This window comes from Oncorhynchus kisutch, unplaced genomic scaffold, assembly GCF_002021735.2.
Source record: "Oncorhynchus kisutch isolate 150728-3 unplaced genomic scaffold, Okis_V2 scaffold3219, whole genome shotgun sequence".
Lineage (NCBI taxonomy): Eukaryota > Metazoa > Chordata > Actinopteri > Salmoniformes > Salmonidae > Oncorhynchus > Oncorhynchus kisutch.
This window is the reverse complement of record NW_022265164.1, coordinates 301,120-317,970: the sequence shown is the minus strand read 5'-3', so window position 1 is coordinate 317,970 and position 16,851 is coordinate 301,120. Positions and strand designations below refer to the sequence as shown.

The 16,851-nt window shown below is 41.2% G+C and overlaps 1 protein-coding gene across 1 annotated transcript; it reads left to right on the top strand.

The window, feature by feature from the left end:
- Positions 1–1,169: 1,169 nt before the first annotated feature.
- LOC116371420 (zinc finger protein 501-like) lies at positions 1,170–16,851 on the top strand. Its single transcript, XM_031820282.1, has 2 exons — positions 1,170–1,855; positions 14,614–16,851. Exons 1-2 carry the CDS (start codon positions 1,423–1,425, stop codon positions 15,741–15,743), a joined length of 1,563 nt encoding a protein of 520 aa, XP_031676142.1. The 5' UTR covers positions 1,170–1,422; the 3' UTR covers positions 15,744–16,851.

Sequence of the window (16,851 nt, the reverse complement as noted above, 5' to 3'; positions counted from 1 at the left end):
AGAATTATCTTGATAGTATGAAGAGGTAACTCCATGGACCATTTATCCAATGTATTGTAAAGCTAGCCAATGTTACTGTTTGAATAGCCTAGCCAGCTACTGTAAATGTCTTTTGTATTAATTTTTTTATTTATGTTTTTTTTACAAAACAAAAATAAAGCACATGAGGGAACACAAGCATACATAGATTACAAACAATAGACAATCGAGCTAGGGGCGGGGCTGGGGGCTAGGGGCGGGGCTCGGGGCGGGGCTAGAGGCGGGGCTAGGGGCTACAATATCACATTGCAATTACCCAAGGACCTTAAGGGACATGCATATACTGACAATTCTAACAGCTTTTTTGTTAGTAGAGCATTTAACCGTCTTCAAATACAGTTCAATTTCTTTTTGTAGGGTACGAAAATGTGGTTTTCTGTTTGTAAATTTACATTTGTGTATATGAAATTTGGCCAAAAGAATAATGAAATTAATTACATAAAAAGGATTCCGTTTATTTCTATTGTATGTAAAAGAATCCAAACAGTACATATCTCCACAATAGTGTAAAATCTTCATAAATGTGTTCAATTATAAACCTACTGATGTCTTGCCACAGTTTTCTTACATGCATACAATGTCAAAAAAGATGCAAAACTGTTTCTAGGTGGTCATTACAAAAGGAGCAATTTGAGTTGATGTTTTCCTTAAACTTCTTCATATAGTGGATGGCAGGATAATATTTATGAATAATTTTAAAGGAAACTTCCTTAATTTTGTTAAGAAGTAGGTATGTGTGTGGCAACATCCAAACTTTTTTCCAACAGATATTATCAATAAATCCATTCCAATAAGGCATGACATAAGGTATAGATACAACATCCTGCTGAAACGCTACTGTAAATGTCAATTTGTGTTTCGAGGCTGTAGTTACATCGTAGATAAAAGAGGGTCATTGGTTGCCTCGATCACAAGGGGTCTGTACTGGACTTCTGATTGGTTCCAAGTTTAGGAGTTTGGCAAATTTGCCTGAGCAGACAGACAGAGTGTTAAAATATACTTTTCATGAGAAAATGTGCAAGAATTGAAGGTGACAACAAAAGTTATAGTCATAACAATTTTGTACTGTGATATCTTGCCCACCCCAGTCAGCATATGGCGGTCTGCGACTTTAAGGCGATGCTGTTGGTGTGACGTATAATGTAGTGGACGGAACTCTTCTTTCAACAGCAGCAACATTTAGTCAGACACCTCGGTAGCTTGCTAGACAACATAAACGAACCAATAAAGATCTTTAGACGGGTTCATAGAGCCAGTGTATTTTAAACCCTTTACTGTCGTCTAGTTAGTTATCCGATTTTATTTCATATTTACGGTGTTGTTATTAGTCAGCTAGCTGGCTGGTTAAGTTATCATTAGCCTAGCTAGCTAACATCCGCGACCATGAGTTCACTAAGCTACTCTCCTCCTGCTGAAGAAGAGGAGGTCTGCTGGACGGAGAAAGAAACTCTGGGGCTGAACATTGTCGTGAAAGAGGAGGAGGAAGAGAAAGATGTTACAATTCAAAAACAAGTAGAGGGTGAGGCTGTTACAGTGAAAGAAGAAGAGAAAGACGTTTCAGTGAAAGAAGAGGAAGACGCGTTCAGAGTGAAAGAGGAGGAGGATGTTACAGTAAAAGAAGAGGAGGAAGAGAGAGAGGAGGATGCAGTTTTTGGGGTGAAAGAGGAGGAGGAGGAGATGACTGTCACATCGAAAAAGGAGGAGGAAACTGGATATCTGGGCCCGGTTTCCCAAAGTCATCTTAAGGCATCCAATGGTTCTAACGATGAACTCAACCGTAAGATGTGTTTGAAAAACCATTCCCCGATTAACACTAGTAAGTACCGTCTTAAAAACAGAGGCACAAACTCTGCAGTTGTTGGACTGATAAGCTTATTTTTTTACTCCAATGTTTAGAAACAATGTAAATCAGCACTGTATCGCCTCAACATGGTTAAAATTATAATGTTGATATCATGGATGGTCAGTCCTTGCATCCATAGGTCTGTCTATGAATTTGAGAGTAGTTACATTTCTCCAGCCCCATCATCATCTTATTACCTAAACAGTGGTGGAATGACAGCTTTGTTATTGTTTAAACTGCATATTGGTTGATTGATGTGTGGCTTTTTTAAATGGGGCAAACTAGGATTTAAACAGCAACTAAATGCCTGCCCAGAGACTTGGTTTTGTAAACAGATGGGGGATGGAGAAATGTAACCACTCTCACATTCATAGAAAAAGCTATTGTAGGAACCTTAACCTAACACCCAACACCTCATCAAGAAGTTCAGACATCTTGGCGTAACAGTTATAAGGTGTTGATTAGACAGTCACTGGACCCAGGTTTGAGTTCAGCTCAGGGCCTCCCCCTGAATTCACTACACTATGAATACAAGGACTGGCCATCCATAAGGTCAAAATTATCGTTTTAACCAGATTTTGAGGCTATACAGTGTTTGTTTATGAACAATGGCGTTTAACAAGCTTATGTTTTGGTTTCTGATGGGGGAAATACAGATGAACCAATGGCTATTATGATGTCATAATGATATAATGTCTGACCCCATTTAGTCGACCAACATCTTTTTAGTCGAGCAGTTGCAAATTATATACATTTGAATATATATATTTTAAGCGGACTAATCCATTGCGGAGGCTGTGGGGATGGCACAGTCCAAGAAGGGGCGTGTACCCTACATGATTTTGGCCCCGATTTAGCTGTCTTTGACAAGTTTTTGTGATCAGGACAAAGTCACTGTGTCGTTGCCTACTCAGGGTGTGCGGCAGTCACCAACACTCGTTTAATGTGAGTTGGTCAGAGACACAATCTGAGGGCTACTGATCACGTCTTTGAGCAGTCCCAGACGTCCCAATATTTTAAAACATGTTTGATTTTAACGGAACATAATCTACAACGTATTTTTAGTGGTGAGATGTGCAATGACATGTTTTGAGAACGGTGATCAGAAATAGCCAATGAGAGCTCACCAGAGAAGAAGCCGTGGAGATGATAACATTGTGTAGACTAGTAGGAGAGATGACTACTAGTATGTGTTTGTATTTACCTTTTAACCAAAGCCTGTGTGAAATCGTTACAGCTTTGATGTTCACGAGCAACATAATCTACAATGTTATTCAATTCAAAGTGTTTGGTGGATATTTCAACTCTGTAGTGTGAGGGTGAATATCTGACTGAAAAGGTTTCTGCTTCTGCTTTCAGACACAGCTTGTTCTAGCTACGTTAACAATCTAATTACATCATCCCGTCATTGTGTAATTATATCATCCCGTCATTGTGTATTACATCATCACATCATTGTCATCACGTCATTGTGTATTACATCATCACATCATTGTGTATTACATCATCACATCATTGTGTATTACATCATCACGTCATTGTGTATTACATCATCACGTCATTGTGTATTACATCATCACATCATTGTTTTAGAGAGGTTGTAAATCAAATCAAAGTTTATTTGTCAAGTTCACCTTACAGTGAAATGCTTACATACAGGCCCTAACCAACAGTGCAGGTCAAGAAGAAATATTTACCAATTCTTAAGTTAAAAAAAATAGACAAGTAAAGAAATAAATTTAAAAAACAGTTAAATGATAGTGAAAATAACAGTTGCGAGGGTGGTACTGGTACAGAGTCGATGTGCGGGGGCACCGGCTAGTCGTGCTAATTGAGGTAATATGTACATGAATGTATAGTTAAAGTGACTATGCATAGATGATAAACAGAGAGTAGCAGCGCCGTAAAAGAGGGGTTGGGGGAGGGGGTGGCGGGCACAATGCAAATAGTCCGGGTAGCCATTTGATTACCTGTTCAGGGGTCTTATGGCATGGGGGTAAAATCTGTTGAGAAGCCTAGACTTGGCGCTCTGGTACCGCTTGCCATGCCTTGGTAGAGAGAACAGTCTATGACTGGAGTGGCTGGGGTCTTCGACCATTTTTAGGGTCTTCCTCTGACACTGCCTGGTGTAGAGGTCGTGGATGGCAGGCAGCTTAGCCCCAGTGATGTACTGGGCCGTACGCACTACCCTCTGCAGTGCCTTGCAGTCGGAGGCCGAGCAGTTGCCGTACCAGGCAGTGATGCAACCAGCCATGCTCTCTGGTGCAGCTGTAGAACCTTTTGAGGATCTGAGGACCCATGCCAAATATTATCAGTCTCCTGAGGGGGAATAGGTTTTGTTGTGCCCTCCTCACGACTGTCTTGATGTGTTTTGACCATTCTAGTTTGTTGATGATGTGGACACCAAGGAACTTGAAGCTCTCAACCTGCTCCACGACAGCCCTGTCGATGAGAATGGGGGCGTCCTCTGTACTCCTTTTCATGTAGTCCACAATCTCCTTTGTCTTGATTACGCTGCAGGATAGGTTGTTATTCTGGCACAAACTTAATGATTGTGTTCGAGTCGTGCCTGGCCATGCAGTCGTGGGTGAATAGGGAGTACAGGAGAGGACTGAGTACGCACCCCTGAGGGACTCCAGTGTTGAGGATCAATGTGGCAGATGTGTTGCTACCTACCCTCACCACATGGGAGTGGCCCGTCAGGAAGTCCAGGATCCAGTTGCAGAGGGAGGTGTTTAGTCCCAGGATCCTAAGCTTAGTGATGAGCTTTGAGGGCACAATGGTGTTGAACGCTGAGCTGAATAGCATTCTCACATAGGTGTTCCTTTTGTCCAGGTGGGAAAGGGCAGTGTGGAGTGCAATAGAGATTGCATCATCTGTGGATCTGTTTGGGCGGTATGCAAATTGGTGTTGGTCTAGGGTTTTTGGGATAATGGTGTTAATGTGAGCCATTACCAGCCTTTCAAAGCACTTCATGGCTACGGACATGAGTGCTACGGGTCTGTAGTCATTTAGGCAGGTTACCTTAGTGCTCTTGGGCACAGGGACTATGGTGGTCTGCTTGAAGCATGTTGGTATTACAGAGTCAATCAGGGACATGTTGAAAATGTCAGTGAAGACACTTGCCAGTTGATCAGCACATGCCCAGAGCACACATCCTGGTAATCCGTCTGGCCCAACGTTCTTGTGAATGTCGACCTGTTTAAAGGTCTTACTCACATTGGCTGCAGAGAGCGTGAAGACACAGTCGTCCGGAACAGCTGATGCTCTCATGTATGTCTCAGAGTTGCTTGCCTCGAAGCGAGCATAAAAGTGATTTAGCTCATCTGGTAGGCTCATGTCACTGGGCAGCTTGCAGCTGTGCTTCCCTTTGTAGTCTGTAATAGTTTGCAGGCCCTGCCACGGTGCAGTACGATTCAATCTTAGTACTGTATTGGCACATTGCCTGTTTTGATGGTTCGTCTGAGGGCATAGCAGGTTTTCTTATAAGCTTCCGGGTTAGAGTCCCACACCTTGAAAGCGGCAGCTCTACCCTTTAACTCAGTGCAGATGTTGCCTGTAATCCATGGCTTCTGGTTGGGGAATGTACGTACAGTCACTGTGGGGACGACGTCCTCGATGCACTTATTGATAAAGCCAGTAACTGATGTGGTGTACTCCTCAATGCCATCGGAAGAATCCCGGAACATATTCCAGTATGTGCTAGCAAAACAGTCCTGTACTTAGCATCTGCTTCATTCGACCACTTATAGACCGAGTCACTGGTGCTTCCTGCTTTAATATTTGCTTGTGAGCAGGATAGAATTATGGTCAGATTTGCCAAATGTTGGTCGAGGGAGAGCTTTGTACGCGTCTCTGTGTGTGGAGTAAAGGTGATCTAGAATTTATTTTCCCCCTCTGGTTGCGCATTGAACATGCTGATAGAAATGAGGTAAAGCTGATTTCAGTTTCCCTGCATTAAAGTCTCCGGCCACTAGGAGCGCCGCCTCTCGGTGAGCAGTTTCCTGTTTGCTTATTTCCTTATACAGCTGACTGAGTGCGGTCTTACTGCCAGCCTCTGTCTGTGGTGGTAAATAAAGAGACAATGTTTATGAAAACTCTCTTGGGAAATCGTGTGGTCTACAGCTTATCATGAGATACTCTACTTCAGGCGAGAAATATCTTGAGACTACCTTATATTTCGTGCACCAGCAGTTGTTTACAAATACTCACAGACCACTCCCCTGTTCTGTCTAGCCGGTGCAGCATATTTCCCACCAGCAGAATGTTTTCCATGTCGTCAATCAGCCACGATTCGGTGAAACAGAAGATATTACAGTTTTTGATGTCCCGTTGGGAGGATATTCGTGATCGTAGTCTAATTTATTGTTCGATGTTGGCAAGTGATGTTGATGGTAAGGGCAGATTTCCCGCCGTCGGTGGATCCCTCCTCTACACCTGCGTCTCTTTCGCTTGCCGGGGATGTTGGCCTTGTCCGATGTCTGAAGTACATCCTGTGCTTCCTGCTCATTGGAGAAAAAAAATCAGAGGTGAGTGATCGCTGATCCTGATATGCAGAAGCTCTTTGACTAATCCGAGGTGAGCGATCGCTGATCCTGATATCCAGAAGCTCTTTGTCTAATCCGAGGTGAGCGATCGCTGATCCTGATATCCAGAAGCTCTTTGTCTAATCCGAGGTGAGCGATCGCTGATCCTGATATCCAGAAGCTCTTTGTCTAATCCGAGGTGAGCGATCGCTGATCCTGATATCCAGAAGCTCTTTGTCTAATCCGAGGTGAGCGATCGCTGATCCTGATATCCAGAAGCTCTTTGTCTAATCCGAGGTGAGCGATCGCTGATCCTGATATCCAGAAGCTCTTTGTCTAATCCGAGGTGAGCGATCGCTGATCCTGATATCCAGAAGCTCTTTGTCTAATCCGAGGTGAGCGATCGCTGATCCTGATATCCAGAAGCTCTTTGTCTAATCCGAGGTGAGCGATCGCTGATCCTGATATCCAGAAGCTCTTTGTCTAATCCGAGGTGAGCGATCGCTGATCCTGATATCCAGATGCTCTTTGTCTAATCCGAGGTGAGCGATCGCTGATCCTGATATCCAGAAGCTCTTTGTCTAATCCGAGGTGAGCGATCGCTGATCCTGATATCCAGAAGCTCTTTGTCTAATCCGAGGTGAGCGATCGCTGATCCTGATATCCAGAAGCTCTTTGTCTAATCGGAGGTGAGCGATCGCTGATCCTGATATCCAGAAGCTCTTTGTCTAATCCGAGGTGAGCGATCGCTGATCCTGATATCCAGAAGCTCTTTGTCTAATCCGAGGTGAGCGATCGCTGATCCTGATATCCAGAAGCTCTTTGTCTAATCCGAGGTGAGCGATCGCTGATCCTGATATCCAGAAGCTCTTTGTCTAATCTGAGGTGAGCGATCGCTGATCCTGATATCCAGAAGCTCTTTGTCTAATCCGAGGTGAGCGATCGCTGATCCTGATATCCAGAAGCTCTTTGTCTAATACGAGGTGAGCGATCGCTGATCCTGATATCCAGAAGCTCTTTGTCTAATCCGAGGTGAGCGATCGCTGATCCTGATATCCAGAAGCTCTTTGTCTAATCCGAGGTGAGCGATCGCTGATCCTGATATCCAGAAGCTCTTTGTCTAATCCGAGGTGAGCGATCGCTGATCCTGATATCCAGAAGCTCTTTGTCTAATCCGAGGTGAGCGATCGCTGATCCTGATATCCAGAAGCTCTTTGTCTAATCCGAGGTGAGCGATCGCTGATCCTGATATCCAGAAGCTCTTTGTCTAATCCGAGGTGAGCGATCGCTGATCCTGATATCCAGAAGCTCTTTGTCTAATCCGAGGTGAGCGATCGCTGATCCTGATATCCAGAAGCTCTTTGTCTAATCCGAGGTGAGCGATCGCTGATCCTGATATCCAGAAGCTCTTTGTCTAATCCGAGGTGAGCGATCGCTGATCCTGATATCCAGAAGCTCTTTGTCTAATCCGAGGTGAGCGATCGCTGATCCTGATATCCAGAAGCTCTTTGTCTAATCCGAGGTGAGCGATCGCTGATCCTGATATCCAGAAGCTCTTTGTCTAATCCGAGGTGAGCGATCGCTGATCCTGATATCCAGAAGCTCTTTGTCTAATCCGAGGTGAGCGATCGCTGATCCTGATATCCAGAAGCTCTTTGTCTAATCCGAGGTGAGCGATCGCTGATCCTGATATCCAGAAGCTCTTTGTCTAATCCGAGGTGAGCGATCGCTGATCCTGATATCCAGAAGCTCTTTGTCTAATCCGAGGTGAGCGATCGCTGATCCTGATATCCAGAAGCTCTTTGTCTAATCCGAGGTGAGCGATCGCTGATCCTGATATCCAGAAGCTCTTTGTCTAATCCGAGGTGAGCGATCGCTGATCCTGATATCCAGAAGCTCTTTGTCTAATCCGAGGTGAGCGATCGCTGATCCTGATATCCAGAAGCTCTTTGTCTAATCCATGGTGAGCGATCGCTGATCCTGATATCCAGAAGCTCTTTGTCTAGTCCGAGGTGAGCGATCGCTGATCCTGATATCCAGAAGCTCTTTGTCTAATCCGAGGTGAGCGATCGCTGATCCTGATATCCAGAAGCTCTTTGTCTAATCCGAGGTGAGCGATCGCTGATCCTGATATCCAGAAGCTCTTTGTCTAATCCGAGGTGAGCGATCGCTGATCCTGATATCCAGAAGCTCTTTGTCTAATCCGAGGTGAGCGATCGCTGATCCTGATATCCAGAAGCTCTTTGTCTAATCCGAGGTGAGCGATCGCTGATCCTGATATCCAGAAGCTCTTTGTCTAATCCGAGGTGAGCGATCGCTGATCCTGATATCCAGAAGCTCTTTGTCTAATCCGAGGTGAGCGATCGCTGATCCTGATATCCAGAAGCTCTTTGTCTAATCCGAGGTGAGCGATCGCTGATCCTGATATCCAGAAGCTCTTTGTCTAATCCGAGGTGAGCGATCGCTGATCCTGATATCCAGAAGCTCTTTGTCTAATCCGAGGTGAGCGATCGCTGATCCTGATATCCAGAAGCTCTTTGTCTAATCCATGGTGAGCGATCGCTGATCCTGATATCCAGAAGCTCTTTGTCTAGTCCGAGGTGAGCGATCGCTGATCCTGATATCCAGAAGCTCTTTGTCTAATCCGAGGTGAGCGATCGCTGATCCTGATATCCAGAAGCTCTTTGTCTAGTCCGAGGTGAGCGATCGCTGATCCTGATATCCAGAAGCTCTTTGTCTAATCCGAGGTGAGCGATCGCTGATCCTGATATCCAGAAGCTTTTTTTCTGCCGTACGGAACATTATGTACAAAATAAGTTACAAATAATGTGAAAAACCCACATAATAGCACAATTGGTTAGGCACCCCTGTAAAACGGCTGCCATTTTCTTCTTGACCCAAGTGAATAGTATGTGACAGATGGTCAGTGTGCTCACTTAACTAGAGGGAAGATGGTTGTTTAATGTGAGGCTCGGAGATGTTTTGTAGTGTCCATCCGGTATAAGATGTTCAAGGCATGTCTCTATCCAGAAGGCCATCACTGATGGTCGTTAAATGTGAGCTGGTCAGAGACACAATCGCTCTCTCTCTCCCCCAATTAGTGCGCATTCATTGTTTCCTCGTTTCAATGTGTGAATTGTTTGCCTTTCGATTGTTAGATGTCTCACTGTTTGACAAACATTTCTGTAGCTCTTTCACCCCAGCTTAAACAGACACATTTTTATGGGGGGGGTTGTATTATGCTAATTCGTTTTCAGGGGGGGTGCAGACATCAACTCTAGGGGGTTAACCTGTCTCCCCCTCATCTACACTGATTGGAGTGGATTTAACAAGTAACATCTATAAGGATCATGTCTTTAACCTGGATTCACCTGGTCAGTCTGTCATGGTGAGAGCAGGTGTTCTTAATGTTTTGTTCACTCAGTGTATAAAGTCTTCTGCCCCTGTAAGTTCACATGTGGATCTGCATTAAATGTGTTTTAGTTTCCAGTCATTAAGGAATGTGATCCCAAAGTCCCACATTGTCCTCTTTATTAATAGAAACTCATATACAGTATACTATTAGTTTAAAACTAAAATGGACCAATCCTGGATCGCCCCCTGTATTATCAGCCACTGAAATAGGAGAGGCTTTGTCCCCCTCTCTGTTTGTTTACTCAAGCCAGAGTGAAACCAAAACACCCAATGTAGCCCACGGCAACCTGATGACCCAGAGTCACGTCATAAACAAGTAGAATGACCACCGTGGGAGAAAATAACTGATATTCACCATCTGGGACCATTCAACAGTCTAGATTTACCAGGTTATTACTAAATAAACTGTTCACCATCTGGGACCATTCAACAGTCTAGATTTACCAGGTTATTACTAAATAAACTGTTCACCATCAGGGACCATTCAACAGTCTAGATTTACCAGGTTATTACTAAATAAACTGTTCACCATCAGGGACCATTCAACAGTCTAGATTTACCAGGTTATTACTAAATAAACTGTTCACCATCTGGGACCATTCAACAGTCTAGATTTACCAGGTTATTACTAAATAAACTGTTCACCATCTGGGACCATTCAACAGTCTAGATTTACCAGGTTATTACTAAATAAACTGTTCACCATCTGGGACCATTCAGCAGTCTAGATTTACCAGGTTATTACTAAATAAACTGTTCACCATCTGGAACCATTCAACAGTCTAGATTTACCAGGTTATTACTAAATAAACTGTTCACCATCTGGGACCATTCAACAGTCTAGATTTACCAGGTTATTACTAAATAAACTGTTCACCATCTGGGACCATTCAGCAGTCTAGATTTACCAGGTTATTACTAAATAAACTGTTCACCATCTGGGACCATTCAACAGTCTAGATTTACCAGGTTATTACTAAATAAACTGTCGCCATCTGGGACCATTCAGCAGTCTAGATTTACCAGGTTATTACTAAATAAACTGTTCACCATCTGGGACCATTCAACAGTCTAGATTTACCAGGTTATTACTAAATAAACTGTTCACCATCTGGGACCATTCAACAGTCTAGATTTACCAGGTTATTACTAAATAAACTGTTCACCATCTGGGACCATTCAACAGTCTAGATTTACCAGGTTATTACTAAATAAACTGTTCACCATCTGGGACCATTCAACAGTCTAGATTTACCAGGTTATTACTAAATAAACTGTTCACCATCAGGGACCATTCAACAGTCTAGATTTACCAGGTTATTACTAAATAAACTGTTCACCATCTGGGACCATTCAACAGTCTAGATTTACCAGGTTATTACTAAATAAACTGTTCACCATCTGGGACCATTCAACAGTCTAGATTTACCAGGTTATTACTAAATAAACTGTTCACCATCTGGGACCATTCAACAGTCTAGATTTACCAGGTTATTACTAAATAAACTGTTCACCATCTGGGACCATTCAACAGTCTAGATTTACCAGGTTATTACTAAATAAACTGTTCACCATCTGGGACCATTCAACAGTCTAGATTTACCAGGTTATTACTAAATAAACTGTTCACCATCTGGGACCATTCAACAGTCTAGATTTACCAGGTTATTACTAAATAAACTGTTCACCATCTGGGACCATTCAGCAGTCTAGATTTACCAGGTTATTACTAAATAAACTGTTCACCATCTGGGACCATTCAGCAGTCTAGATTTACCAGGTTATTACTAAATAAACTGTTCACCATCAGGGACCATTCAACAGTCTAGATTTACCAGGTTATTACTAAATAAACTGTTCACCATCTGGGACCATTCAACAGTCTAGATTTACCAGGTTATTACTAAATAAACTGTTCACCATCTGGGACCATTCAACAGTCTAGATTTACCAGGTTATTACTAAATAAACTGTTCACCATCTGGGACCATTCAACAGTCTAGATTTACCAGGTTATTACTAAATAAACTGTTCACCATCTGGGACCATTCAACAGTCTAGATTTACCAGGTTATTACTAAATAATCTGTTCACCATCTGGGACCATTCAGCAGTCTAGATTTACCAGGTTATTACTAAATAATCTGTTCACCATCTGGGACCATTCAACAGTCTAGATTTACCAGGTTATTACTAAATAAACTGTTCACCATCTGGGACCATTCAACAGTCTAGATTTACCAGGTTATTACTAAATAAACTGTTCACCATCTGGGACCATTCAACAGTCTAGATTTACCAGGTTATTACTAAATAAACTGTTCACCATCAGGGACCATTCAACAGTCTAGATTTACCAGGTTATTACTAAATGAACTGTTCACCATCTGGGACCATTCAACAGTCTAGATTTACCAGGTTATTACTAAATAAACTGTTCACCATCTGGGACCATTCAACAGTCTAGATTTACCAGGTTATTACTAAATAATCTGTTCACCATCTGGGACCATTCAACAGTCTAGATTTACCAGGTTATTACTAAATAAACTGTTCACCATCTGGGACCATTCAGCAGTCTAGATTTACCAGGTTATTACTAAATAAACTGTTCACCATCTGGGACCATTCAACAGTCTAGATTTACCAGGTTATTACTAAATAAACTGTTCACCATCTGGGACCATTCAACAGTCTAGATTTACCAGGTTATTACTAAATAAACTGTTCACCATCTGGGACCATTCAACAGTCTAGATTTACCAGGTTATTACTAAATAAACTGTTTCACCATCTGGGACCATTCAACAGTCTAGATTTACCAGGTTATTACTAAATAAACTGTTCACCATCTGGGACCATTCAACAGTCTAGATTTACCAGGTTATTACTTCTAAATAAACTGTTCACCATCTGGGACCATTCAACAGTCTAGATTTACCAGGTTATTACTTCTAAATAAACTGTTCACCATCTGGGACCATTCAACAGTCTAGATTTACCAGGTTAATACTAAATAAACTGTTCACCATCTGGGACCATTCAACAGTCTAGATTTACCAGGTTATTACTAAATAAACTGTTCACCATCTGGGACCATTCAACAGTCTAGATTTACCAGGTTATTACTAAATAAACTGTTCACCATCTGGGACCATTCAACAGTCTAGATTTACCAGGTTATTACTAAATAAACTGTTCACCATCTGGGACCATTCAACAGTCTAGATTTACCAGGTTATTACTAAATAAACTGTTCACCATCTGGGACCATTCAACAGTCTAGATTTACCAGGTTATTACTAAATAAACTGTTCACCATCTGGGACCATTCAACAGTCTAGATTTACCAGGTTATTACTAAATAAACTGTTCACCATCTGGAACCATTCAGCAGTCTAGATTTACCAGGTTATTACTAAAAACTGTTCACCATCTGGGACCATTCAGCAGTCTAGATTTACCAGGTTATTACTAAATAAACTGTTCACCATCTGGGACCATTCAACAGTCTAGATTTACCAGGTTATTACTAAATAAACTGTTCACCATCTGGAACCATTCAGCAGTCTAGATTTACCAGGTTATTACTAAATAAACTGTTCACCATCTGGGACCATTCAACAGTCTAGATTTACCAGGTTATTACTAAATAAACTGTTCACCATCTGGAACCATTCAGCAGTCTAGATTTACCAGGTTATTACTAAATAAACTGTTCACCATCTGGGACCATTCAGCAGTCTAGATTTACCAGGTTATTACTAAATAAACTGTTCACCATCTGGGACCATTCAACAGTCTAGATTTACCAGGTTATTACTAAATAAACTGTTCACCATCTGGGACCATTCAACAGTCTAGATTTACCAGGTTATTACTAAATAAACTGTTCACCATCTGGGACCATTCAACAGTCTAGATTTACCAGGTTATTACTAAATAAACTGTTCACCATCTGGGACCATTCAACAGTCTAGATTTACCAGGTTATTACTAAATAATCTGTTCACCATCTGGGACCATTCAACAGTCTAGATTTACCAGGTTATTACTAAATAATCTGTTCACCATCTGGGACCATTCAACAGTCTAGATTTACCAGGTTATTACTAAATAAACTGTTCACCATCTGGGACCATTCAACAGTCTAGATTTACCAGGTTATTACTAAATAAACTGTTCACCATCTGGGACCATTCAACAGTCTAGATTTACCAGGTTATTAGTAAATAAACTGTTCACCATCTGGGACCATTCAACAGTCTAGATTTACCAGGTTATTACTAAATAAACTGTTCACCATCTGGGACCATTCAGCAACCTAGATTTACCAGGTTATTACTAAATAAACTGTTCACCATCTGGGACCATTCAGCAACCTAGATTTACCAGGTTATTACTAAATAAACTGTTCACCATCTGGGACCATTCAGCAACCTAGATTTACTAATTTATTAACTTAACTTAACTTTTATTAATTTATAACTTATTACTAAATAAACTTACCAGGTTAATACTTGTAAATAAAAACACTTTTGGGACAATTACAAATACAGATAAATTCTCTTGGTAAATAAATAACTTCAATAATGTATTTATAGCCTAGAATCATCCACTATACTACTGTGGAAACAATAATACAAAACATGTATATTGTCTTTTTAAGATAATTGTCAAATAAGTTTCTAAAAGCATTTAAACATTCATTAAGGATGTAAAGTACGACGACTAAAAGACTTCTGCTGTTGTGGGCCTTTAACCATCTGTCTGACTTTGTTGTTCACACAGGAGAGAGACGTGACTCTTGTGGATCCTCTGGGGAGCCTCAACAACATCATGAAGCTGACGAGGCAGAGAAAAGTCTCTCCACATCAGAACAAACCAAGAAACACCAGCAGAGACCCACAGGGAAGAAACCTCACCACTGCTCTGACTTTAGAAAGAGTTACTCAAGATCATATTCACAAAAAGTACACCAGAGAATTCACACAGGAGAGAGAACATATCGCTGTAATCAATGTGGAAAGAGGTTTGCTCACTTAAAAACACTGATATTACACCAGAGAATACACACTGGGGAGAAATGTCACAGCTGCTCTGATTGTGGGAAGAGATGCACCTCTTCAGCATCCCTTAAAATACACCAGAGAATCCATACAGGAGAGAAACCGTATAGCTGCTCTGACTGTGGGAAGAGTTTTTTTTGGTCAGGACATTTAAAATCACACCAGAGAATACACACGGGAGAGAAACCTTATAGCTGTGACCAATGTGGGAAGACTTTTACTCAGTCAAACAACCTGATATCACACCAGAGAACACACACAGGCGAGAAGCCTTACCACTGCTCTGACTGCGGGAAGAGTTTCTCCAGAACAGATACACTTAAAGTACACCAGAGAATCCATACAGGAGAGAAACGTTATAGCTGCTCTGACTGTGGGAGGAGATTTTTTTGGTCAGGACATTTAAAATCACACCAGAGAAGACACACTGGAGAGAAGCCTTATAGCTGTGATCAATGTGGGAAGACTTTTACTCAGTCAAGCAACCTGATAGCACACCGGAGAACACACACAAGAGAGAAATATCACAGCTGCTCTGATTGTGGGAAGAGATGTACCTCTTTAGTAACCCTTAAAATACATGAGAGAATCCATACAGGAGCGAAATGTTATAGCTGTGATCAATGTGGGAAGAGTTTTACTCAGTCAAACAACCTGATATCACACCAGAGAACACATACAGGGGAGAAGCCTTACCACTGTTCTGACTGCGGGAAGAGTTTTTCCAGATCAGATTCTCTAAAAAGACACCAGAGAACACACACAGGTGAGAAATCTCATAGCTGTGAACAATGTGACAAGAGATACTCTGATAAAAGATCTCTGATTAAACATCAGAAAATACATACATGAAAGAGTTGTTTCATGATATCAATGAAATGTCACAATATAGAATGTTTTAACATTGTAGTAGGAGTGTTCTAATGATGTCACAATGTAGAATGTTTTAGATATGACATATATGATATCAATGAAATAATAATGAGTATTTTAATGATGTTCTATTGATTTCAGTGTAACATGGATATTATATAGCCTGATAGCCTCATCAGGGGAAAAATCCAGGTTCTGAATTGAAAGATTACTATTTAACTAAAAAAGTGTTGCGTTTACACTTACCGCATCGGTGACCTACTTGAATTAAAATGCAACACATCAAAATGTAGCTGTTTGCTACTAATTGTTGTGTAACTGGTGATGTACATATTATTCCCAGATTCCATGTGGTTTTTGATCTGCTAGTTTGAACAGGATATGACGTCACCCCCCCCCCCCTCTCGCGCAATTTATTTCCAGGTGATATCGATATGAGTGATGACAAATAAGTGTTGCATTTCTCTTCGTTTTGGGGACCCCTACATTTAAATGCATCACTCCAAAAATGTAGATGACTGTCTTCTGCTAGTTGTCGTTATTCCACTACTGAAGAAGCATGACTCAAATCACCTCATATTTCAAACATTCAGCCTGACAACAGATACATGTTTTATTATTCCATGCCTCACCATGAAGTGAATTGTTGCTAATACCCATTAACAAAGGGGTGTACATTTGGTTTTGATATTGAATATTTTCATAACATTTTCAATTCATGTAACATTTGCAACCAACTTACAATTTGTATAAATGTTTATGGAACAATGTAATAAAACTAGATTATATTTCTGGTTGGGTATTACATATATTATATTCTTTAGTCTTTAGTCTTTTCAGGTTTTATTGTTATACTTTAGTTTTTTATCCTCATATTAGTTTTTATTTCCATTGTTTTCCATTAGTTATTTCCTGTGAAGCTGTTGAAATGTTCTGTATAAATAAAGCTTGACTTGATTTGAACATATTGCAAAACAAATTAACGCAATGACTGACCAATCAAAACAAATTAACCCAATGGCTGACCAATCAACACAAATTAACCCAATGACTGACCAATCAAAACAAATTAACGCAATGACTGACC